Genomic DNA, 26,894 nt, shown 5'->3' with positions numbered 1-26,894 from the left:
GGAAAGCAACTGATCTCCACGGCCCTCCAAAGTTAGTTACCAATGTGGACAAAGAGGAAACCCACTTCTGTGGCTTCAGAAGTTATGGTAGTGCCTAGAGATGCCATCTAAAAGCCAGGTTTAAGTCTCAGAACAGATCATGCTACAGAAGTTGTCTTGATTTCTCCTCACCAGTTAATGAGCTGTGAAAAGGACCAGGAAGAAGAGAGGATACCCAATCCAAAAGGCCTAGAAGCAAAGGTTTTGGAGACAGAAATACTGCAGGACAGCAATGAAGGACAGAGTATCCTGCACTGGCCTGACCAGACCACTCACCTGGAGCATACTCCAACACGGAGAAGACTTCTCCCTTGGCACTGGTGAAGGTGACTCCAGGCTTGCCTCCACTCTGCTGGCAGAGCACTGGTGTCTCACTGGGCCACTCCGACCTCACTGGTGTCTGTGCCTCTGCTTTTTCTTCTTTCTTCTCCGTCTCCACCATGGCTTCCATCTTTTCCTCCTCTGCAATAGCCACATTATCCAAGGTCTTCTTTAGATTTTCCTGCAGCTTTTTAATATCGTCCAAGAATTTCTTCTCCCGAGTGGGTTTTTCCAGCTCCACAGTTGGGGAGGTGGGAGAGCCCGTCAGCAGCTGCTCCACAGTCATATTTTTCAGGCTTTCCAAGATCTTGATGGCCTCCTTTAGTTCCCGGAAGCTCTTTGGGGCTCCGTCCTTGCCAGCTTTCTCTGCAGCAAGATCTGCAACTGCCATAGCCACAGCTCCCTGGACTTGTTCCTCTACTTTTTTCACCTCCTCTGCTGCCGGCTCCTCAGGCTCTAACTCCTCAATTTTTGGGTGGTCGTCTTCCATGAGGCCATTGTCTGTCTCCCAGCTGTCGCTTTCATCCTCCCACTCAGAGGATGCCCCGCTGGTGCTGCCGTCAACAGAATCGTAGTCTGACTCCTCAATTTCTGATTCAATATTGTATAAGTGCTAAAGGAGAGCAGAATTACAAGAGACTTAGGCTGAAGCACAAAGTTTTAGTTGTTTTTAAATGCAAGTCAGTTCTCCTCATGAAAAGGGAGCTTCCATCTAGGATCGGTTGGGCCGTTTCAAGCCCTCCCATCTATACAGGGTGGACTGTGTTTGATCCAAATAACATGCTTATCAGTGACTGGCACATATTATGAATCAGCATAGCCCCATCCTCCACCTTTCAACGTAGGGCATTGGGGGAAAACGAGGGCAAGTTCTAGGTGGGCTGCAGCCATCCCAGTGGCTGGGATCCAGCCAAGGAGAGCACGCAGGCACCAAACAGCTACCTGGATGCCCCAGGGTTTCTGAACGCAGAGCTAGTTCAGGAGGTATTGGGTATCGTGTGCGGAGTTAGTATTTCTGGTCCTGCTTCTGCACCAGCAACTGTGTTGGCACAGAGCCCTGGTTTGGCTGCCTCCACACTCTGTGCCTTCCACAGAGACAATGCTGGAACCAGGAAAACATTCCCACACCAGCTTTCTTCTTCTGTGGCACACAACGCTGCTTTAGCTGTTGTATGTCACTACTGCTTAAAATTCAGCTGGGACAATGAAGCCTAACCCAAGTTGCTGAATAAGCTCTTACATAAAACGTTCTCTTCCCCTTCACTACTGGAAGCTGAAGCCACCCACACTCCGTCTAGCCTCACCTGTTATAATCACGCTTTTGCACATGCCACATCTCTCACAAGGTTTCCCTGCAGAGGCTTACAGGCATACTCCAGCTACAAGCTCCCACAAAGAAGCAGGGGAGCAAGAACAACTTTGTAAGGCTGTGTTAGGAGTTTCAAGATGGAGCATTTTATCCACAGGCTTCTGACACTTGAATGATGGCCCAAGAATCCTCTTAATCTTGCAAGATATGACCCCAGAGGCTAAAGTGCACGGACACTCAGTTGTCTTGTCAAAGCCTTGAACTGAACCAGCACTGTTCAGCTAGTCCTGTGCCACCCAGAGACAGGCAGCCAGCAGGGGTTAGTTGGGTTCAGCACAAGTGACTGCAGGCAGGAAAAGCCATCAAAACTCACTGCCCTCAAAGCTAATCCAAATCTGAGTCGGAAAGTTAATTAGCCAGTTATGCCATCTTTATTTTTAGAGCTGAGAAAAAGCACCCAGACAGCTCGTCTCTGGGCACATGGACAGGCATTGATAAATCACGGTTTTACCAACTGATAATTCATGCTCCTGACATTTCCCCAACTCCCATAATTACGCAGATGAGCAGAATCGAAGGGACTGGCGTGACACAGCAGGAGCTGCTGCAGAGCCCCAGCATCGCAGTGTGAGAACAGCCCTTTGTGGAGCACACATCAGACCTCCGATTGTGCCTGTGATCCAAGCACATGTGACAACAGGGGGAAGGGAGACAGCAGCCTGCTTTGTAATGCTCTAGTCCACTGCCATAGTGCAGGCATTGACTATTCTACTGTAATTAATGCAGAGCTGCTTGGTTTAAAAAGAAATCTTGATCGAGTGCTTTCTACTTGCAAACGCATCTCTGCAGCGGAGGCAGTGGTATTCTCTGCCACAGTGATGAAGATGGGACCCTACAGAAGCAGGTCTTCTCTTATCTTTAGGCTGTCTGCCTTAATTTGAGGCAACAAGGAGAAGAGACATGGGATGAAACTGTACGTGGAGTAGTGAATAAGATTACAAGACAGTACAACAAAAACTTAGAACAATGCAGAAGACAAATCAATAGGGTTAAGTGGATTACTGTGGCTATATCTACATTTTTAAGTTCATAGTCAACTCCTTTCCCTCCCCACCCCAGGAAGAGATTTGGGCTTGATCCCTAGGTTAGCTAAGGTCACAGCTTGTGACTCTAGTCCAGCTTCTGGGGGAGCTTCTTTAGCCAAAGAAAACACTATGGTGCCATTTCACAAGCAAGACAGAACAAGCAATTGTCTCTCAGCAGTGCCTTAGGTGGGCAATGCAGTGAACCCGGGCTTAAGTCAGAACTGATGATCCCTGAGCTCTGCAACAAGCTCTGCAACCCCCTCTGCAAAGCAGCAGGTGCTGGAGGCCAAGAGCAGGGCTGTGGTCAGAGCTGTGAACATGCAGTGCAGCGTGTGAAGGAGCAACAGTCTGCCTATACTTTCCTGGCAGCATAATATTCTCTGTATTCATGGGGAGTGATGACAAATTAGTTGCCCAGTCCTCCTGACAAAGGATTTTCATGTGCTAACAGAAGTGGGAAGCCACCCTATCATATGGGAAGGCAGCAATAAACAGAGTAAGATTCCCTTACACAGTGAATCTCTCTGCATCCAGGATTTAAAACCAAGACTTGTCACTCAGCTAAGGATTAGAGAGATATCACGAGCTGGAACAGGACCTCACCTGAGGCAGAATGATAGTCTTGGAGTTATCAGCCCACACCACTTCCACTTTACTGCTGACATCCACGCGAGCCACCTGTCCGACCGATGGCTGTGGAAACAAGAGCAGTTTGTCAGTCCCTTTTCTTTCCCAAGCATTTCAGTGCAGAGCCAGGAAAATTTTGAGAAACAGATATTCCCCAGGTTGGAGACCCACCTAAAGTAATGATTGCAGTCTGCTGCAGAAGTGGCAGAAGTCCTGGGGTCCCATGCCAAGGGGGAGAAGAATCCTACAGATAGGGTTTCCATGAGAAACCCCACGACACTGCCACGGAGATGGGGAAAATTCCGCCCCCCAAATCCCCAAGGAGGAGAGGACCAGGAGGGCTGGTCTGGCAGCAGATCCTAACTTCTGATGAGGACCAGGGCCATTGCAAGGCTGTGGCCTTTCCTCAGGCAGCACCGCTGGGGTTGTGCCAGCAAGGCGACAGGACCTTCCCCTGAATCGGGCTGCCCTCTAGTGGGGTGCCAACAGCCGGCCCCTGTGCTCCGACACCCACCATCGTGGGCTCACAGCAGCTTCTCCCAGCAGAGAGTGTGCAGGCGTGAACAGACAAGTCACAGTTGGCACAGGGTGTGCACAGTAAGTAGCATCTTGCACTGGAAGAAGGTTATTTAGGTCAGCTGAGCAAGCTCGGGTGCGTTTCATGCTGCTGAAACTAGAACCGCAGTAAGAGCCACACTATACCTTTTAATCCTTTTTTAGGGCAGCAGTCTCAAAAGCTGGAGATCTTCCCTGCACAGTAAGGAAGCCTGTTTCCTAGCAAAGAGTGTATCCTCTACAATATAAATTGTTCCCTCTTCCTCCCCAGGAGATCCATCAGCTCAACAAAATTAACACGTACATAATAACTCAGATAAAAACCAGAACCCCAGTCTTCTGTTGCCAAGTGAAACTGGTTTCATGACAAATCCACCTTCACTCTTGCTCAGGAACCCACAGAATATCCTCATATTAGAAGTTACTCTGAAATCCTAAGCAAGAGTTTTATTAAAAACCCGCAGGCATATGTTCGATTCTTGTCTCATCTTTGTTCTTGTTTTGCCATACTCTCTGTCACCAAGGTCAAAGGATTTCAAGGTTACATCTCCACCGGACTTAGAGATTTGATATGTCACTCATGACAGCAGGGGACACTGGCACAAAACTAGCAAGCTAGGGAGTTCAGGATGCCCACGTGGGGCCTAAGGCCCTCATATTGACTTTTTCAAGTGTCTCCACTAATACCTGGTGACAATGCAGTCACATAACTGTGCCCAGAACCTACCTCATCTTCCTTAGCTGTGGCTCCATCCGAGTTGCCAATGCGAATCACAATGTCAGTAGTGCGGAATCGAAAATCTGGATGATCAGCAATATCATACACACTCACATCCTCCTCCTCCCCGATCAGCTGCATCAGAGACAGAATGTGAACGTGTCAGCCCCAGGATGCTGCACTGACCTTCAGAGCACACCTTCAACACTTGAAAGTACTTTGTGTTCCATTTTGTCAATTTTCAGTTGCTCCAACAGCCTGCAAGAAGCTGCTAATGTCCCTTGTCACCTCATCCTGTAGCACATCAATCAAGGCACAACAATGAAAGGAAGCAGATATTCTGACTCATCTGCTCACCCTCACCTTTACTTCAGGTTCCACGTCACTACAATCACGAGACATGCAAGAACAACATTTTATTCCCTTCTGAATACCCAGATTTCTCAAAGCAGTTCATTGGGGCCCAAAGGGTTAGAGTATACTTTTGAAACTATTCAAGGCAACAGGAAATGGCTGACAAAACACTTGTCGATTAATGGGAAACATCTTTCCTTTGATTTCTCCTGGAGGAAGAGAGCTAGGAGCCCACAAGTAATGAGAAATGGGTAAAGCAGAGCACAATCCCAGGCCAGACTGATGTTCTGCTTCTGGATGTAAAGGGCCCTGCTCGGTTAGGACAATGTGGTCTCCCATCCTAAGGCAGAAAGCAGTACACCAGATTTGTGTGGTTCGAGTCCCCCTCTCATCTCCAACTAGACTGTAGTCTACCAAGACTCTGCAAAATACGGTGTTCCTACAAGCCCCGAGAAAAAGGTATTAGGCTGACAATAGGCAACAGTGTCTGGCAGAGGCAAGCAGGACAACATCCAATAGATTGATTCTCTTTCTGTGAACTAGCAAAGACATGGGAAGGAAAAATTCAAGTGAATTTTCAAAACTCAAGAAGTCCACTGTCTGTGACAACTTCAGCAAAAATCTTCATCCATACCAGAGCGTGATGTTGACTATGGGATGTAAACCCTCTGCTTGGTCTTTGCTGCCTTGCAGGCATCTACAAATATGAAGCGACACCACCTCTAGCCAAGTCTCCCAGGCCCAAAAGCACGTTGCTGTTCCCTTCCTCAAGGACAAACTCCACTGCAGAGCTGACTCCCAGGCTTATCTATGTTTTTCTGTGAAGCTTGTGCTGTTTTGTGGCTGCTTTCTCTTAGCTGGTTCCAACAGGCACTGGCTCCTGCACTTACCTCCACATCATCGCCACTGGATTTCAACTTGAACCACTTCACCACACAGGTACGGCCAATATGGTCACCAGACTGCACGACTCCGTATAACCCAGGGTCCTGGGAGCTCTGAGCTTTTGGTCGCAATGGTAGGGAAGAAAATAGACAAGTTAAGTGGAGGAGCACAGACTTTGCACAGCAACTGAGGCTGTCAGCTCCCAAGCTCTCACAGCTGAAACCTTCCATTTGTGAATGGCATAAGGAAAACCAGTTCTTCCTACACAATCAAAATTGTACTCTGCTAACAAGTTGCATTTTAATGGGACATGGAGTGATGATAAAGTAAGATTATGTTGCATTGGACTGGGTGAACACATTCACTTTGGGACCACTTTCAAGCTCTATCACCAAGAGAAAACACGCTGTTACCTTAGTGCTCTGCTCTCCAAATTAGCTCTGCACCAAGACTGTCAGAGTTTCTGGACAGGCTAGCTAAGAGCTCCCTGAGAGCAGCCCCGGCTGCCAAGCTCTTCATCTAGAAGCGTGCCACCCACAACAGTTTTGCTCCTCTGGAAAAATGGACTGGACAAAGGTGGAAGGCAGGCAGGATGCAGGCAGGCACACGTATGTACGCACACATTGAGGATCCAACAGCACCAAAGCTGGGCCTGGACCACCTCTCTAGGCCTGGGCTGTTATCCAGCACACTGGTATCCAGACACCTTTCAGATTTATCTGGCTGACAAGATCCACCTCCCAGCATCCTTAGCAGGGGGATACAAGGAACTGTGGGCATCCCAGACTACTTGGACACCATGTTTGACAGACACAGAGGAATACAGATTCCCAGAGGCCAAACTAGAATGGTAGAGCTAGAGCTGATGGATAACTTTAGTTTCCACAAACCATGTCTAACCCACAAGACCAGTCAGACTATTAGTCATCAGAAGTGGCTGCACAAAACAGCATTTTTTTTGCTAAGCCAGCTTCCCCTCTTCCCAATCTGACAGTATCTTGTGCTCCTTGCTGTTGAGAGTCTGTCCCTGCTAGAACAGAAGAGGAGCTGAGAGCCAGATGGTGTGCCATCAGTATTTCGTATCCAAAAGGTGTAAGTCTCCTTGAACTTGTCCCGTGACCCTCACTAGTGTCACCAATTGGTTTGGTGAAGAAAAGGGATGCAAAAAGATGCCTCTGGATCCCAAAACTCTCCAAGAAAAAAAATGGAGGGTCATGATAGGCAAGCCATACAGAGAAAGCAGTGCAAGTTGTTCATTTCTCCCCTTATTCCGCGAGAGCGCTCAGAGCCGTGTGGCACTTTCAAGGAGAAGCTGGGCCACCTCTACTCTACAGAAACACTGAGAATCCTAGCTTCGTTCCTTGGCATTTATTCCTTTCATATCTTGCCTGTTGTCATAGTTCAACCTTGGTACGTAAATAATGGTTCTCTGCTGACATTCGTGTTAAGTCACCTGAATCACACTCTGTCCCTCGTTAGGCTCTTGTGCCTATCTCAAGTGAGTACCTCTAACAGCTACCATAAAAAGGGCTACAATGTACATTAGGAGATCCAGATTGAAGAATACTTCACAATTAAGAGCATGTTTGTTCCCCGAGGAGAGCATTGTTTTGACACCCAATACCTCTTTTGTCCACCACAAAATCCCCAGGGCAGAACTCATTGTTGTCCAGATGGTGGACTGGAATCAGCTCATTGGAGCGAATGTTTGTCTCCACGGTGCCATCCTGCCACATCACGTCAGCTGAAGTCATCGTGGTCACCACTTCTACAGCAACCCTGGGAACACAGAAAGGCAACAATTTACCAGAGGGAACGTGCATGAGCACAACCAGAACGTGATGCTGCCAACATAAGGAATCAAGATGGATCTCAGCAACACAAGGGTACACACATCAGCAGGCTGGAAAGCAAGTCAGGAAACCCCATCTAGTCCCAGTGGAAGCAGCTACACAGCAGGCTTTGTTTTGACAGGTTCTCAATCACTGCAGATGTTACATTGCTGCAAGTCTATATTGCAGGAGGACTTACTTTCCAGGGAGCTGATGCTGAGCTCACTTTTATTCCTAGTGGAACAAATCAACATCTACTAGCACCCACTTTCTACCCCTGGCAGAGGCACGACAGGCGCTTTAAATACTTTGAAACTTAAGATGTTCTCCACTGAGGCACCTTCTAGCCTGGCAGCTCTGAGGAGTCTTTGAAGCTAGGAGCATGGGACTGGAAAGGAAAGACAAAGCAGCATCTATCTCAGCCCTTCCAGAAAGAGAAAAAAAAAAAGGCAACACATTGAACGTGTGTAAAGCAAAAGGATTTTGTTTAAAAGAGACAAGACTCCTTCCCAGCTGTTCAAACACATACATGTGTGTGTCTGCAGCTCAGAAATGAAACCCAAACATGCAACAATGGACCACATGCTGGTACTCTGCTGTTGAAGCTTGACAGAACTGCTTGAAGAGACAAGTTGCTTGGGGGAAGGAGGAACAGAGCTGCAGTCTAGCTGGACAGGCTCTTCTAATGTGCCCTCCACCACTTTCATGTCTCCTACAGCACAGAACAAATTGAATCCCATGCCGATTTTAAATTTTGCCTTTATTTTGTTGGCCAGGCCTTCCAGACCTAACACAAGTGCTGCATTTATGTTGGTTTCAAGTCAAATCATAAAGAATAGGCAAATACAACTGTTTTCCTCCAGCACTGTTTTTATGAATGTCAAATAAATATTTTTAAGTAGAAATAATAAGAAGTTTCTAGTAGGGCCAGCACTCAACAGCATAAATTATCAGAAAAGGAAATCTGTAACAGGTCAAGTGTGGTGGGTGACATGCCAACAGATGGTTCCTTTGGGGAAGTGGGGGCATGTGCAGCTGAGGATGGAAGGGTGGAAAGGCAGGCCACCCAAGGAAACGATATGGTCCTGTCTCCAGTGCAGTTTATGCTGCTTCACAAACAAAAATCACGACTTGGCATTAGTAAAAATCCCTGTATATCCTCACTAAAAAATAACCAGAGGTCTGTGTGCTGCCTGGAGAGCTGCAAGTCACTAAATGATGGTAAAGCCACATGCTGAGTTGGCCCCCTGCAGAGATGCCCATGAGCTGACACATCAGATCGGGTGACTAACTGCAGCAAGCCCATCCACCTTGCATTTCTCAGCAGTGCTTGGCAGCACACCTACTGATGGTCTCACCAGCTTCATCCAAATATTCAAACAGTGAAGACCCCTCATACTGAGCTGTGACCAGCTGCCACATATGCCCTTTAAAGTATCAGCTGGGTTTTCACATTCTGTGCTTAAAAACCTGTATTTCTTATTCTCTGTGACACGGTCATCTCTGCAAAGTGTTCCAACATCTGATCTCTGCATTTCCTTGTACGGAGCTGCCCAGATCCAGCACAGGCATTTATCTCTTGGTGTTGTCACAGGGATTTATTCTCCCCACTGCCTGTATGGTGCAGAAAGCTACCAGGTTGACCAGCTAAGCTCTCCTTAGCAAAGCCTTTAGTGAAGTAGAGGCACTCAGCAGGGGAGTGAGAAGTGAAAAGTGAACTGAGAATCAGTTCCCAGGCACTCTAGCATGCACTCCCATTTTTTTTTTCCACTCGAATACTGCTCTGCTCATGTTTGTGACCTTCAAATCCAATTTCTCCAAAACCCACAAGGACTAAAGGAACAACTCCCCTTGCATACAGGCAAAGCTAAAATACCCAAACAAAATGTGAATGAAGTTCATGGCATTCTCAAACTACTGGATCCCTTGAAACCTGATAACGCAACTGTCCTGGGAGGATTCTCACATATTATCTGCACTAGTTCATTTCTGATGCAGGATCTGTATACAACTAAGTAGCCCGGGGAAGCCAGCAAGACAGGCTAGCCAGCTGTCAGATGTCTTTGCATCCCCTGAAAACAGTTTAAACATTCTCAAGTTAGGCAAAAGATAAAAGCTGCTGAGATCCAGTTTTATCTAGAAATGGGCAGATACATGCAATGCTCCCTCCCCCAGGCTACTGAAATAAACTCCTCCAAGGCTCTCAAGGAGTGCATTTTGTTCATTAAAAACCCAATAAGAAGTATACTGCTGGCAAAAGTTGCAGATCTCTCTCCAGAGCAGGGTAAGGATAACAGAGACCACTGCAGTATGAACCCCTGCCAGCAAAGACCTCTGTGCTGATCTGCAGACAGCTCTCTGAGGATAAGCTGTCCATTCCTGCTAGCATGGTCTATCCTCAGCCTCTCTGCAGAAGCTGCCAACGACATAACCAATTAGTGTCATGTTTAAGCTGTATGATCTTTATTCACCTGTCTCTCTCTCTGCGTACAGAGTCTAGTACAGCACAGATATTCCGTCGATGCCCTGAGGCGTAGCTGAGATAGAATAGCATCAGTGTCACATCACGTGGCCTCACTTTCATCAGAAGCTGGACTGAGACCAAGCTGATTTCAACCAGGCCACTGCACAGTCTTCACAAGATAATCACTGTTGGTTACTACCAAGGCGTGTTCTAACATGAGGCACACCATCATCCTCTACCGAGGCTAAGGAGGTGGTTTACATCTGAGAACTTCTGTAAGGGATATTTTGGCAAGTATACCTGGGTTTGGAAATCCAACCCACCTGTCTCCTGGCTTAAACTCTCGTGAAATCTTGGTCTTCTTCTTCTTGTGCTTCCGCTTCAAGTTTTTGATGGAAAGAGGGATGCTCTTCTTGCGGCCAGTGCCACTACCACTCTGGGATGAGGCAGTGGAGCTAGCAGAAGAGGTGACAGAGCTGGTGTCATCAGTGTCATCAGCTGCCTCATCATCAGCATCTTGCTCCATGGACTGAAGCCGGTAGTCAGACGACCCTTCGTCTTTCAGCAGAAAGGGAGGCTGCTGCTGTCGTGCTGCTGCTCCCCCTTTCTCCTTCCCTGTTTCTTCAGGCTGCTCCTCCTTTCTCTCCCCAGGGCTTGGTGCACTGTTGGAAGAGTCATCCAGCTCACACTTTGACCCAGGCTTAAGCTCTTCTGATTTTTGGTCAGCAGCTGCAGCAGACTCTTTGTCAGGGGCTTCACTGGTACCCTGAGACTCTGGGGAGCATGACATGATCTTCACTATCTGCTTCTTCAGCAGTCGCCTCACCTAGAGAAAGCAGACCTGGGTCAGACATCATGCCTGTACATGCAGCAAGCTGCCAGACATCCTGGGGAATGGTTAGCTTTGTACACTGAGAAAAACAGCACCTCACAGGCCTCTGCACATTTCACCTGCGCTGGAATACTCTGCAAACCAGCATCTCACCACTGCTCTACTCAGGAGCAAATACCAGCCAGTTCCCAAGCAGCACTGGGCTAGGCCAAGGAAAGTGAGTTTTGCTCTTTAAGGTTATTTTAAGCACGTTCTAAACTTTTTGTTATGGAAAGTCACAAGAGGCTGCACAAGTTAATCTATGTAACAGACACAGCTATGCAGGGAGGTCAGCATCCACACTGCTGATATCCTGTTATTCTAGGAACACCGCTGCTCTACAGCCAGCATGTAGAAATCATAGCATGACTCATTTGGCCTAGGAGGCAAAGACTTCTTTCTTGTCTCATTGTAGCAAGGACTTAACTGTTCAAGTTCAGCTCCATAAGAAACCTGAGGTCATGCTAATGAAAACGACATGTGTAACAGTCCCGGCTGTCACAGCACACCAGCTCTGACAAAGCTTGACCCCTGCAAGGTGACACCTCTATGTTCAACGTCCTGTTCATGTTCTCTTGTGGCATTAGCTGCATGCTTCACCCAGTGCAGCGAGACTGCTGTACAAGGTGACTTCGCTGCTGGCAACAACAAGCCATTACTCTTTACAACAACCACTTCAGGAGTCACATTTCAGACCACATGACTACCAGGAAGATTTCTGCTTTAAAAGCCGCAGCGACCAGAAATGCTTAGAGAAGTCAATGCCTCCCTTGACCCCTCAACTCACCTTTTTGGCAACTGATCCTTCACCCAGGACACAGTTCCTCTCGGGGCATTCACAGGTGATTTTTGCAGGTTCCACTTTGTCCGGGAACACATAGAGGCACCTTTCCCCAAGCTGCCTTTGGGCATGGTCAAAGCACCCCAGACGCTTTACCCTGGTAGAACAGGAGGACAGTCATGAGCGAAGTGCAAAAGCAGTAATAGAACGTAGCAGCAACCAGGGCCTTCCCATGGCTGGCACGACCTCATGCCAACAGCACTTTTTCTGGGGTGGTAGAAGCCAACACCACACCAAATCTTTTCCAGGCACACAACTCTAAAGGAGGAGTGGGAAGCCTCACACAGGCACTGGGTGGGGATATAAAAGGTTTGGGTAGGACATCAGTCACTCCTCTCCCTCTAGCTCCCCCTCCCAGAGAGAGCTGCCAAGAGACATTTGAAGTTGGCACTGGTTTTTTTCCTGTCATCCCAGAGCTCCTCTCCTCCAGCTTCCTTATGAGCTCCAGGCAGGAACTACACTGCATTGTGCTATTACTCATCTAACTTTTATTTCTGAATTTTCTCCAGCCCATTTTGCAGCTGCAGCCTGCAGAGGGCACCAGATGCTCCCTCAGCATCAGTCTGGGTCCAGAGCAGGACACCTTAGCTGCCTATTGCACACCCACAGTTAAAAGATGCAGCCTGCTCCAGACACAAGTGGAAGGACAAGGGAAGATGTGAGCTGTTGCCAGACACCACGTTCCTCTGTGCACTTGTCAGCTGGAGAGTACTTGGAGAGGATTGGTGGGATGCTAGCCCCTGTACTGGTAACTCAAGTGTCTGCTAAACTAATTTGGAAGCTATTCTCACATTTTTGAAACTCTAGAATATACAGGCATACAACAAGGAGAAAAACCCACTGGAAACAGTAGCATAGTGTCTAATCAGTTGGTAGGCATGTCACCCATAGCCTGCACAGGCCCTGGGTGCTGGGAGTGAAAAGGGGTTTTCAACTGATCTCACCTGGACAGGTTCTCCTGGCTGATTACCGAGGGAGGAGGGCTCACACTGTCAGTACCTCCAGGACAGAAGCTTTTAGTGATCCAAGTAACCTTTAGTTCTACCACCTGTACCTACAATGTAAAAAGAGAGAAAGCAATTTAATTTTTCAGAATTTTTCCTAGACTGGTGTCTAGGATCTGAATGCACAGGAAAGCGGCAAACCTGCTTTTATCATTTAAGATGGCCAAGTGCAGTTTTACCACATCCAGGACCACTACAGTGCTCCCATAGCATGGCTCTTGGCAACACCAAGAGTTTCTACAGTTTTCAACTTCAAGAAAGACGACATCTGGCTTGGGAAGGAAGCTATAGTACATACAAACCAGCGGTCCAATGTCACAAAGAGACATGCTAATGGACTTGGAGCTGCTCCCTCTTTCAGCAAAGAGTCAGCAATGTTTCTCCCTTTTTGGATAGCATGCAACATTAAGTTTCAATAGAAGAGGTGCTTCTGCTACCCTAATGATCAGCAGTACTGGCCTCTAAGTTTATTGGCACATGATCACCTTACAGGGTGCTGGCAGGGACCCTTGCGAGTAAAAGCCAAGCCACGCTCAAAAGTCCTGTCAGTCCACAATGAGGAATTTGTCACCTCAGAAGAACAGAGCCACAGTGTATTTGCTCTTGGAAGGTTACCATGGCAAGCTGACTCCGCTTCAAAACGCCAGCCAGGGACCATTCTGTGCAGAAGGTGGCCATGTGTCAGCTTGTCAGTCCTTACCTCTTCCACCACCACTCTGAACTTGCTCTTTGTGCTCAGAACAGGCTTCACACCCGAGAGCCACTGCACACTGGAGAAGACTTTAGAAGGCCCGATGAGGACTTGCCCAGGATAAAAGCCATATGAATCATCAAAGAAGAGACCCTGTGGGGGAAAGGGAGGGGAAAAAAAACCCAGCATAAAGGAGTCTTGCTATTAAGATTCCAGCATTTCTCTTCTCTCATTCGTCATCAGTAAGATTAACCATAAAGGAAAAGTCTGCAAGTTGCCCATCTCTTAAAGCTCATTCCTCTCCTGAAGTCAGCCCAGCAGTTCCTATAGCAACCCATTCTGTCACACATCTGAACTGGACTATGACTCAGTGAGGGAGAAGCAAAGGTACTTGGAGGAAACAAAAGATGTGGATTTCCACGCAAGTGTTCTCAATAATGAGGTAGCCAAGGTGGGCTGAGTCCTGAGCAAGGACACCCATCTCTTTTCCGTGTTCTAATTCAAGCACCTACAGCTTTCAGAACCAGAGGATGCCTGCCTTCACTCCTCTGCTTGTCAAATTAAGTTTGTAAGTATTACTCCTGTCTTAAGTGGATTAGTTAATATGACAGTTCTTTGAAAACAAAACAGGATGGTAAACACAACAATTGCTGTCCTACAGCTCTCTCTCACAGCTATTTAGAGTGGCTTGATGAGCCGAAGATTCAGAACGTGGGGGCGGACACAGCAGTTTAGGGTAGACAAAATACTGAGCACAAAACTGTACCGAGTCTTGTAATTTGTCAGAAAGGATAAGAGCAGCATGACAAGATCTAAGTCAGGTAAGTATCCAACACACAGCAATTCTGAGTACAGAATCAAGAGTAACACTAGAGACAACTCATGTTTCAGACCAAACCGCAAGTCTCCAGAGGACTATGTACACTTTAAAGGCAGCCTGACTCAAAACAAGGTATCTCAAAATTGGATACCCAGAAGCTGGATGCTGCTACAGCATCCATTTAGCAAGCAGAAAACATACTGCACAACCCAAAGTAGCAGAGACTAAGATACTGGAGAATATCTAGCAACAGACCACACCTTTTTTGTACAGAACAAGAAAACCACAGCAGCACATCCTATTAAACTGATATTCCATTTACTCTTCAAGAAACAGGCATCACATTTTAACAGAAGTACAGTTTTAGATCAAAGGGACCTTTGCTTTGAAGGCTGGGAAGGATAAGGGCTGACTGCATTGCTAGTTCCTAAGAATTACATGCCATTCTCAGTCAAATCCCAATACTACTGCCAGGAGTGCAGCAAGGCCCTACTGATGCTGTTTGGAAGAACAAGTAAGCTGTCATCAGCCTTTGAAGGTGAGAGGTTAGACACCATCATCACACAGGGAACTCTGTTTTACCCAAAAGCTAGCCCACCACGTGATGTGGAAAGCGCCAGTATGGTGGCAGGTCTCCATTCAGAGAATGCGATGGACTACAATAGCAAGAGGGACAGTATTTTACATGATCTGGAAACATGCTTCTAGCAGAACACCTTTTAAACAATATGCCCTTTTCCAGAAGGGGAACAATTTTGAAAGCGTTAAATGGAGTAAAAGCCTTTTCAAGCATGTACAGATATAATAAGCAGACAGTGAACTGCCTTGACATCAGCCATCTGACTGCATGTTATGCAAGTTGTTTGCAAAGAAAGCAGTTGGATATACCAATTGTAATACGTCCTCAAAACCTGCTCATTACTATCATTACCTTTAAGCTACATCCTGTTACACTTACTTCAAGTGAAGATCTAGTGAAGTGTTTTTCAGCTGTGATGCATCGTTTAATTTTTAGGATTAATAAGTGCCTATGGTTTTGCCTTCCTCCTCCCTCCTGCACAAAAAGCTTACAAGATGAAGTTGATCAAAAAGACTCTCAGGAGAACCAGAAGCTCACCGAGTCACTGACGTGAGGACAAACATCATACAGCTTGGCTCCATCTTCTGTGCTCATAGAACACCTGGAAAACAGACAAGAGACACAGTTGCATTTCCAGAGCCATCCATCTCAAAAGCAAAAAGCACCAAATTAACTGACACTGCCTGAGCAGGTCTGTCCATATGCCCAGCAGTATAGCGCTGAGCCTTTACGGCCCACAGCAAAACCGGTTGTAGACAAGCTATAAAAGCACTGCCTGGTATTTAAAGGTTCCCTTCAGCATGTAAAAAAAAATAATTAAGTAATATGCAGGGTGCTGGACAAGAGTTGTCTGCTGCAAAAGTCCCATTTGTTATTCATACCAACGCTGGAACCCAAAGGCAATTTGGGTATACTTGCTTCAGTAACAGCTTCATTTCCAGAGTAAGTTCTGGTGAGATTTCAAATGATTCATTAGGAAGAGATTTTGAAAACAGTTACCTCATTTTACATAGCTATGCATGAGCTGGTAACAGAAACCAAGCAAGGTTTTAAATTGCACCAGTAACTGCAGGCGATACAGATAGAGAAGTGTAGCTATTTTTCACTCCCAGTTTAACATATGTGTAAGAGCTATTCAGTCTGGGTTAACCGAAAGCTAAAACAATCAAAATCACAGACGCATCCACCAATCATCTGTTACAGCTCTCACATTACTCACTTCTCTTAGAAAGACTCAGAGCTGGCTGCAGGGCTGTGGGTTTTTTTTTTTTTTTTTAAAACATCAATGTCAACACTCAATTTACAAGACAGATGGGTTATCCCCCAGCTGCCAGGCCCATAAGCCTCTTGGCCCTCCACTGGTTCCTTCCTTCCTTTTCAATAAAAAGTTTCTTGGACAAGACAGTAACAGAGTGAACATAGTGAGTTCAGATGGTTTGAGTTCAAGTGAACTGTCCGACATGCACAGGGAATAGAATTCAGATCCTTCTGCTGGCTTTGCAGAACTACAGAGCAAGTTAACCAGATATGTCTTTCAATATCTCTGGTTAAATCTCTCTAGAGATATGACTTTGGATTATGTCTTCATTGAAAAAACATTCCTAATACAGTTGCAAATAACAGTGAAAATAAAGCAGTGCTGTTCAGTCTTGGGCTGCTTTTTCATCTTTGATGAAAACCACCAGCCTGCAGGTTTCTACACTTCCACAGACTTTTTTTTTTTTTTAAGCTAAGAATCCTCCCTCCCTGCATCTCAGTGAAGGTATGCACTCCTACTGAGAAAAAGTCTGGCATATGCAATCCATCTTAAACAGCCACTTTTCCAGGGGAGAAGTGCAGCTTAAAAACCAACATACTTTAGTACTAGAGGACTGATCTGCTGGGATTGAAAAAAAATTGTCATGTTTCAGACAACAGCTTTTCCAGAGAGTGACCAATGAATCTCGATGTTTTGAGAGAAAGATGTATTCTTACTCTACATCTGAAGATAATGTAAGCAGATGATATATCAGTATGCAAGTGAGAAGCCCAGCCTGTTTCTAGTTCTCCTAAAATACATCAGGATTGTGAAACCCAAGGGGGACAGTCTTCAACAGAAAGAAGTACCTGGCTCCATTGGAAAGCTTGAGGATGACTTGGTTCTTCAAATCATAGACCTTGCCCAGCCAGCAGTCATAGGCTATGTAGTCACCATACATGAAAGGCTATGAAGAAAAGAGGAAACAAGCCTTATGAACATCAACCCTTGTACTTTGAGCCATCAAGTAAGTCCTCAAGACAATGCAGACTAGATAGCAATCTCAAAGGAATTTATGACAGCAACTGCAGATCTCACTGTAAACTGGAATAAATGTACATTGAAGAGTTTGCTTGACAGTCAGCACATAGCCTGGATTCTCCAGTTAAACAGCTCGGGCTTTCTGGGTTTTTCTCCTTGGATTTTAAACTTGCTAAGTCACACTTGCCTTCAGCCAATACTGACAATTGATTTTTATTACAGAGCCTTATATTCCATCCCAAGCAGAGAAGCCTGTATCCCACTGCCTTTCCACAAGCTGTTTCTTGAGAAGGGTTGTGACACTCCTGCTCTTCAGTCCCAAATTATCTTTTTCTCAGAGGAAAAAGAATGATGAAATCCTATCCCACCTGGTCTCTGGAAATCACCCACCCACTCGAGAAGGAGAACCAGGTACATTTCAGACTGTTCCAGCTCAACAGAAAGATACTTGACTACTCTCAGCATTTTTATAGCCTGTTTAAACAATTACAATACTGCAGCTCAGAAGCTCTGTGCCACTGCCATGAGCTGCCCCAATTGGGTCATCACACCAGCCCATCTCAATGCAGAAGTTCTCACACAATTTAATGTCAACCTAATCCTCAAAGTCAATCTGGTCTCAGCAATGTGATCAGAAACACAGAACAGATGGGGAGATGAGGCAATGCTGCATCATCTCCTTCCAGGGAGGTTGCTTTCAGTAAGTTTAAAATAAAACCAAACCGCAGATGCATCTTGCACAATATGGACGCCTCCCTTGCATGTGTTACTTGGAATACAGCAGCATCCCTCCAAACCACCAAGCCCTGGCTCCCACATGTATTTTGGCTGTATTCTCACCCAGATATGTTGCAGGTCTTTGCTGTTGACGGGGTAGAGGATGCAGTTGGTTCCTACCAGCTTCACAGCACACTCTATGTTGACATCAATTACAGTCCCACACTGGCTGTCCTGAAAACACAAAAGAGAAAAACAGTTTATCACCTAGGGAAGGTCCTACATACACACATACATGCTCTGTGTACAGATGGAAAGTGCAGAGACAAGTCTCAAGAGTAAACCCACCTCATACGCTTCAGGCCCTCTTTCTGAAGGGGTATTTCACATGACCCTGAGAACTCAGAAAGTGACATCACTATTAAAGACCTGCAGTGTTTTCCTCCCAGTTAAAATCTGCAATGGCTGCTAATGAAGCAGCCCAGAGACTCCCGCATCTGGTCAAATAAGACCACACTATGTCAGGTGATTAGCATTTACTTGCTTTAAAATCTGCCTGGCTCCTTGGTCTATCCAACTGAGATGATCTCTGCAACTCCATAAGACTGCCCTGCAGGTACTTCCCTGAGCCAGCAAAGGCAGGAGTAGATCATCAACCCCAGCACACAAGGGAAAACCTTTAAAGCTATCTGTGACTTCTCATGTAAAGTTTGATTTTGCAGGACAATATAAATGGTCTTCAGTTGCTGCGATACTAAAAAAAAATCTGGCACCTTTCATCAGATTTCAAGGTTTCAAGCTAGATAATTTACAGTTGGTCCAATTACAAGATGGTTGTCATTATCTCCCTCACTTTTTAGCAAAGTTTTAATCTTTTTTGTCCCCAAGAAAATAATGCATGCTGTCTAGAGCCTTCTGGGGATAGTTTGGCAGGGAACACACAATATGCACATTGCTTACACATATGGCGGAGGCCTGCAAGGAAGGGCTGCTAACCCAAACAGTGTCAAATGCGGCAGCTGCCCTGGCCTCCTGACAGCTGGGACAATCGATACTCTTATTTATTAAAGACCACAAGTCCATTATAAAAGCTGACTGAGGGCCAGCATGACAAATGCCCTGGTATCAGCAACTTCTGAAGCTGTCCTCATCTCAAACATCAAGGTCTCTGCTCCAACAGGACTTGAGCATTACACTTGAAGGGCTTATACCCTGCGAGAAGTGGATTTTTTTGCTCAGTCCACTTATAAACATGCTCTTCTTTTGACCACATTAAATACTTCCACAAGGCTTTCACTCACGAGTCCTGGGCAGCCCTTTTGGGAGTTCAAGGAGTTTGCTGGCACTCAACTCATCCAGTCTCATCTTGGGCACTGGTAGTTAGAGCACAGACACCCTACAGACACCTGCAGTCCAGAACAATTCCTGGACAGATTGCTCAGGCCCTTTAGCTGGCTTGCTTTCCACCTGCCTGCTGCAAGTCCTCTTCCTCACATCACACAAACCCTGTGCTCCTCAGCCCCACTGCTCCCAAGGAGGCTGTGATGAGCAGAGTGGGTCCTGCCCCACACATCGTCCATGCATAGCTGTGCCAGCATGGCCAGGAAGGCTGGGAGAGCAGGGCTGGCAGAACCCAAAGCAGCAAGGGGCTCGTTCCCTCCAGCTGCTCCACATACTACTCCCATTTCTTTCTAGAAAGGCTGGGAAGCAAAGGGAGCCTTTCCCAGCTATAGCTCCATCATGACAGACAGCAGCTAAGCCTAACGGAGCTTGCAGCCTGCACAGGCTGCCAGGAAAGAGTCCAGCAGAGCTGTACCATAACTCTCACCTGTAAAGGGTTTGCCAGAACTACACCGGATTCACAACAGCTGCTGCCAGCATGATTCGAGCTGTAGGATGAGCAAGGCCTGCTCAGAAGTGGCACATGCTCAACCGAAACCCACAGCTTCTGAAGGCCAGAGCACAGCCACCTACCCTGCTTTTCCTCCAGATTAAGGTAAATTAAATATGCCCACTCCATCCTCTGCCTGTGCTTTGCAGTTCAGGCCCTGTGTTTTAGATTTCTTACTAGTCAGAACCAAAAAAACCTCAAGAAACAAATCCCTTGCCCTACAATGAGCATTTCAGAATTAATTTTTCCTCTATCAGCAGCCAACATGACAGCAGCTGAGACATACAATCGAACACCTGCAGTTTCTGTAGATGATCTTGTCTCTGGGCCTAAACACCCTCTTGTATTGATGGTGAAAGAATAACAAGTAATAAAACCAGGACTGGGGCGACTGACATATACCAATACCCCCTGCACATTCTCTAAGTGACAGCTTCCCCATGGAGAAGGTGCCTGCACCACCCTACAAGCCTTCCTCCCAGCTTACACAGCTGGGTGCCACCTAGTCATGGGCAAGAGGACCGGGTTTAGTTCAGCTTGCTTCTCCTTCCAGTTGCAAAACGCTTGAGCAAGCAGAGAGCACTGTCTGTGGTTAAGAAAGCAGAGATCAATGTTGCGAGCAGCCCCAGAAGCTACAGGGCTGTTGAGTCACAGCTCTCCTCCCTCACCTGCCACTGAACCTTTGTTTATTATGAGTTTATTTATTTCACTGTCACATGAAACATTAGCTTGTGACAGGGGAGGCAGATTTGCAGGCTGAGGGGTTCTGCTGAATCATTCTGAGATTATACCAGCACTCAGCAACGTAGTCCCAGAACAAGAACTCGTCAACTGGTCTCATCTTCCAGGGCAAGTCTACAGCCAGAACATGGCTCCTCACCAGCCTGCTCAAACACAACTGCCCGTCCTGTGCATTAGATGCTCCCATTAAAGGAGGGGCCAAATGAAATGAGCTAACATTTTACAGTTCTTTTACAAAAGTCAATTTCCATCAACTCCAACAGCAGAGCTGGAAAAGGGAGGTGACTGATCTTTGTTAGAAGAGTTGATGGGTTCAAGCCCCACTCACACCAGAATTAAGTGCATTCTCTAGACTTTCTTCCTGCTTCTTCTAGTACCCTGACAGCATGCACCACGTTGGAGATACTGAGTATTTAAGCAGTGAATGGATGGAGAAGTGATTCTTTTCCTTCCCCACCAGAGACAAGGCTTTAAGGCAGATCTGCAAACTCCCATCTGAGAGAAAAGCAGTTCAGCAAGCATAGTCTGCAGTCCCACATCTTCTACCTCCCATCCTTCTACTCTTGGCCTCGACACTCTGTTTTCTAATAAGGGCATCTTTACTCCACCCTCTTATTCCTTTATTTAAAAGACACAGCATAGCCCAGTACCCTTTGAAGCAACAAAATCCAGGTGTCTGACAGATTACAGACCTACTTCTGTAATCTTTCCCCCAAATTAGCTTATCACCTGGAAAAATGAGCTCTGCCACTTTCACCACTTCTCATCCAGCTGGATTAGACTTACAGGCCCAACTGCATTCAGACAAAGTGATCTCATTTTATGCATTACCTCCTGAAGCAGTCTTTCCCCACATTCAGTGCTCGATGAGAAGCACATGAATTTGAGTCAGCTCTCTTCTCTTGAGGAAGAGAGGATTTCGAGTCCTTCCCGCTCAAGGTTAAAAACAAGCCCCAGGAGAGTGTGGTGAATACAGAATAAGTTCCACATTGTGCATTTGCCAGGCCAACTGGTGCAGGGCAACCATCCCACATCCTGAATTTGGCAGGCTGATGCTTGCAGATTTTCTATTTTAAATGCTTTTCTAATTTTTGGAATACATCTGATTAACAAGTGAAGGTTTTCTTTGGGGTAGAAGGGGTTTCTTTCATTTACCACTGACATTTAGAACATATTTGAGGGCAAGGTAAGTATAAGTTGTCTTCAGATTTCCTATGCTTTTGACTAGAGGGGACAGAAGAAACAGTTATACCCTCACCATTCCATCAATTAAAAAAAATGAAGTTATCAGCCACTAGTACAAATGGTCAAGCAAAAGCCAGTGTTTAAAAATGCAAACAGACAATAAAGGAGTGTGCAAGACAACTGCTGGGCAATGTATCTACTGATACATGTGCAGCAAGCCAGAGAAGCCAATTTCTGCTCAGATGAGTATGGAAATTGCAAACAAAAGCAGCACATCCATGTTTGCCAACAGGAGAACAACTTGCTGTCCTGAAAGCTTAAAATTACTTTAAGAAGCACTGGAGAACAAACAGTTGAGAGGCAGGACTCAAAGCATCCCTCTGAGCAAGAAGAATATACTACAGAGTCCAGCTGTGCCAGGTACAACAGCATGAACAGCTGATATTTCAATTTGCCAGCAGTTCTTTGTTTTGGATTGAAACGCTTTCATAAAGCTGCAGTTTTAGTAAGATATGTTGACTCCAAATTTCCATTTCAAACAACAATTACATTTCTTAAGAAAATACTTTGTTTCAGCATTTTTCAAATTACCCTTCAAGCTTTTTTCCCTTTTCTTCTCTTTGGAACGTTCTGTGAAAAAGGGGTGGGTTTACTTTTTTTAAATTGACAAAAAGGCTTTATTTAAAAAAACCAAACCACCCAGGTCAGAGAACGGCCTTCCCCATCCCTGCACCAGGCTGCACACCATGTGGTGCAACTGCAGCACAGTTAGTAGCCAGCTGCCTGCTTCATCACAACCTTGGTAGCCACATTGCTGGAAGCAAGTCAAGAGAAGATACAGGCGTGCACATGGCAGGCCATATGGCTCGGGGTTATAGGTTAGGTGTGAGCAACAGCAAGAAATTGCCAACCTAGCTAAGCTCCTAAAGAGACCACATCTCATCTGATAATCGATCTGATCTGCTCCCAGTATTCCCGACACAAACACCCAAATCCACTCATCTCTGACAAGCACAAATGCTGCACAACTAGAACACAATGACTAGGACTTAAAATAGTATCCAGGAAGAGTAAAGGTAATGATTCTAGGCTGCTGATTAAGAACCAGCTTGCTTCCTGCTGACCTAGCTGTGTCAGATGCTTCAACGTGTGTCTTGTTTCAGTAATGTTGGGATTTGTTGTATTTCTGGGAGAAATTGGACAAGATGGTGCTCACTTAGATTGAGAGGTCTCCCTGAAAACATTTCCTCCAAATTCTCTACCACAGCACACCAAAAGGCAAGCAGCAGCAATGTGATCTACCTCCACTCCAGCCTCCCTGTTAGGTCCAGGAGAGCAGGTCCATACTCCCCACATCTCAGAATGGATTGATTTAAAACTTAAAGGATGGCAGGATAGACAAAGCTTCTTGTCTCATTACCTGACATTATCAGGCTTGCTTGCTCAGGAGACCTTTGCAGATATGCAACAGTAGAGAGGCAGCCTTATCAGCATTTCATTTTCAAAGGATGCAGCTAGGTCTATCAAACACTAAAAATAGAACATGCTCAAAGCATTACTGTTCAGTTCCATTCCGGCAATTTGGCAAGTCTTAGAAATCCATGCAGCGGTATCATGATCAAAAATGGACAAAGAAAAAAGCACTTACACTGGAGCTCATATGTCTGACCACATCTCGAGGGACGACAGAGCGATCTTCAAGCTTCAGCTAAGGGAAGAGAGAGACACTGGATTTAGTGACCCCAGATGATACTTGGTCAGAAATAACATGACAAATACAAATGTACAGTATGCCGTTCCTCTGGACTGAGGAGGTTTTCAGCAGAGGATGGTACTTCCATACACAGTTAACCCCTTGGCACATTTGCAAAATCCAGCTGACAGATCTGAACACAGCAACCAAGCAACCTGGCCACGACTGTGCTCTTAGTCAGCAGACACATCAAAAAGGGTGCAGACATTCTGACTCGTTCATCACTTCAAGTCTCAACTCTCCTCTTCTTCCATCTGCATCACGTGTCATTTCCTACTCACATCCAGTCCATTTACTAGAGAAGACAGGAGAGACAGGAAGAAGTGCATCACACCACAGCTCTGCGTCTCATCCTGCATGCTTTTCACCAAAGATACCCCAAATATCTGTGGAAATCCTGTTTGGCCTGGAACATTTTAAGCAAGGTATTGTACAGTGAGAAGTCTTAGCTGGCAGGGGAACTGGTGTCAAATTCACTGCAGCAAGAACTTGCTTTGGAAAAAAAGGAAAAGAAATGGCTGTTGCTGCACTCACTAGCCCCCAGGTCCATGCAGGTAACACAAACCATCAATAAGAGCATAGATAAAGTCAAAGCACTGCTCATACTCCAGCTCCTGCTAAAACACTTGCTGGCAAAGAGCTAGCGCTGGCAACAAAAGATGTGGCTGGACCATCATTACATATTCTACATCAGTTCATGCAGAGTTGTGGGCACCAGGAGTCATTACTGGTAAGGGAAGGTATCACCTGATGAATCTCCAGTGACTACTGGCCAGTTAACCAAGGCGATGTCCTTCATCAAGCTGTTTCAGTGATGGCTTGCGGGCTACTTCATTAAGTGTTATCAGCAAGCTCAAAACTACAAAATGCAGTTGCCATTGAATACATCAATACTAAAATGCTACATGAGGGATAATGCCCTAAGCCAGGGAGGCCACAAGACCGAACTCCAATTTCAGGCTTGCTCAGCCTCACAGTAACTCAGCTAAGATTTCCTTCTGCTGAACAGGGAGGAGTCTCATCTGCTTTTCAGCGGTCAAGAACATATTTGCATTGGTACATCATTCTGAGCCCTGCAAATACACTAATTACACACCACACGTTTCGGGAAGCACCCTGTGACGCAGTACCAGGGACAGAGCCTCTTTCACATCTCACTTTCAGAATCTGCCTCTTCACTACTGCTGCATTCATTGCTTTTCCTTGTTAATTCCCAGCCCGAAATCCACGGTGCTTTGTCAGCATTTCATCCTAACCCATGCCCTGGCTTACAGCCTGCTTTACTAAATTAGACATAAATCTATAAATCCAAAGACAGGATCCGGAATCAAACCAAAGTACCTGAGTATTTATTGCCTTCTTGATTGTGTGTTTCAGTAAGAGAGGAAGAGAGCCAGCCAATTAGGCTTTTAGACCCAACTTCTGGAGTCAGAACTCCACCGGAGTGGGAAACCTGAAGCCTCCCACAGCCCATTTCCAGATTGTGGAAGGGTTTTCATCGCCTCCCACATCCCACCAGGGTATATAGATAGACATCAATTTTTATACAGCTTTCTAAAATTATTTGTTAAAATAAGTACTGTGTGGATAGCCTCTTAACATCCAGAAGCAGGCAGCAATGTTCACATTCCAGTAAGTACTCACACGTGAGCAGCAGTTTAGGTATTTTAACTGGAGTTCTCTTGCTGCAGAGCTCCAAGTGTATAATGATACTTTCATTTCAACATGCATTAGGGCAATTTAATCTCTGACACGTGGTATTTAAATTGATGCATTATGTTTCAACATATCACTGAGCCATACCTCTCTCTTCTGTATTAAACAGTACCTGAAGAACCCAGACTGACAAGATGATCCAATGCTACCTGGCAGCAGCAATATTTGTGTGTTAGTCAACTCTGGTAAACCATAAAAGTTGTAAATGAGTAGCTTTCCCATTTTGTGATCCTTCCTGAAGGATATAATCACAAATTCTTCCCAAAGCAAGGCATAAAGCTTTCTCTGCAGGGGAGCTACAGTTAACCTGTTTTCAGATCTCTTGATTTTTAAAGGCAGCACAACTATTTTCAGCTTCATGTGCCAGACCCACCTGCCTCAGTTGCTAGGATAAGCAAGGCAAGTAGTAGGCAGAATGCCAGCATCAACAATAAATACTTAGCAGGTCTGTCATCACACAAAAGACTGTAAAAACCCAGAAGAAATACGACCAGAGGAAGCCAGAATGGCTGTTGATGAACACATGACAGTTCAGTCATTCCTCCTCTCGTCTGTTATACCCAGAGCGATGGGATCATCAGCCAAAGGTTAGCCCCCTCACTCAGCAGTAAGGGAACTCAATATTGGAGAAGCACTTTTAAAATAGGTACTTACAGCTCAGTTGCTATATTTACCTCTATGAAAGTCAGTATTAACATGAGTAGTTTTATGTTCTAGCCATGTGCCTTGATAATAGCACCAAGAATGAGAAATATCAGTTTCCCAGAGATGCTCTCAGCTAGTCCTGCACTCCTGCATACCAAGCTGGGCTCAACACCCTCCAAACACCTCAAATGCAAGGCATGTTTTGTGTTGCCTTTTTAAAAAATAAATTCACATTTATGTATGTTAAATAAGGCAAACCAGACACTCATCACTGCACATAGATTTAACCTAGGCAAAAAGGGACGACCAGCACACACCCACTGGGAGTCAGTGACATTGGTTAGTGCACCAACTGCAAAAAGAAGAGGCAGAATAGCTCTGGCACCCATTTATTTTCTCCACTATTCAGATGCTCTCTTGGTGCTGCTCAGCACTGAATCAATGCCTGAGCTCTACAGCGGATCTACTAGTCAAAAGGCACCAGCTGCAACTCAGAGAACATCTGATACTTCCCCAGGTCTGATGATGCTCTCATACCAACACAGCAGGAGGGGTACAGAAATTTTGATTTTTGCATAGCAAACAAGCACCAACAGGAACATGTTCCCCTTCTCAGCTGAGTCACCTCACCTCAAATGAAATAAAGTAGCCATGACAGCTCTCACCTGAAACTGGGTAGACTAGGAGAGAAGGACAGACATTTCTGCCTAGCTGCTGAGCATTAACTCATTAAGCCTTAGTACTTTATTGCTTCAAACCATTTAATTTCTTATCACAAATAAACTTGTCATTTGAAGTAAAAATCTTTGTGTTTTTTTTTTTTTTTTTTTTTAATTAACTGCAGAGATTGGGAGATATACCTGTGGCAGTAAACTGGATCCTCACTTCAGAAAACAATTCAGCAGCTAGGTGTAGGCATCCTTGGGCTGGGGTGGGTTAAACTCACACTGTAACTTTCTGGGTTTAACCTCT

General features: G+C 45.7%; 1 protein-coding gene and 1 long non-coding RNA gene across 2 annotated transcripts in view; one reads left to right on the top strand and one right to left on the bottom strand.

The window, feature by feature from the left end:
* Positions 1–26,894, top strand: part of LOC142417916 (uncharacterized) — a 480,711-nt gene that overhangs the window by 317,285 nt on the left and 136,532 nt on the right. The window lies entirely within an intron of this gene.
* Positions 1–26,894, bottom strand: part of UBE2O (ubiquitin conjugating enzyme E2 O) — a 68,138-nt gene that overhangs the window by 8,071 nt on the left and 33,173 nt on the right. Inside the window, exons 2-14 of the mRNA XM_075519166.1 lie at positions 23,457–23,516; positions 18,115–18,225; positions 17,103–17,200; positions 15,534–15,597; positions 13,606–13,749; positions 12,846–12,955; positions 11,848–11,998; positions 10,513–11,015; positions 7,518–7,672; positions 5,899–6,011; positions 4,664–4,789; positions 3,358–3,447; positions 316–973 (exon numbers count right to left, since the gene is read on the bottom strand). Of these exons, the coding sequence (XP_075375281.1) occupies positions 316–973; positions 3,358–3,447; positions 4,664–4,789; positions 5,899–6,011; positions 7,518–7,672; positions 10,513–11,015; positions 11,848–11,998; positions 12,846–12,955; positions 13,606–13,749; positions 15,534–15,597; positions 17,103–17,200; positions 18,115–18,225; positions 23,457–23,516 (2,383 nt within the window). The remainder of the gene's footprint in view (positions 1–315; positions 974–3,357; positions 3,448–4,663; positions 4,790–5,898; positions 6,012–7,517; positions 7,673–10,512; positions 11,016–11,847; positions 11,999–12,845; positions 12,956–13,605; positions 13,750–15,533; positions 15,598–17,102; positions 17,201–18,114; positions 18,226–23,456; positions 23,517–26,894) is intronic.

This window comes from Mycteria americana, chromosome 16, assembly GCF_035582795.1.
Source record: "Mycteria americana isolate JAX WOST 10 ecotype Jacksonville Zoo and Gardens chromosome 16, USCA_MyAme_1.0, whole genome shotgun sequence".
NCBI classification, from domain to species: Eukaryota; Metazoa; Chordata; class Aves; order Ciconiiformes; family Ciconiidae; genus Mycteria; species Mycteria americana.
This window is presented reverse-complemented; position numbering and strand designations above follow the sequence as displayed.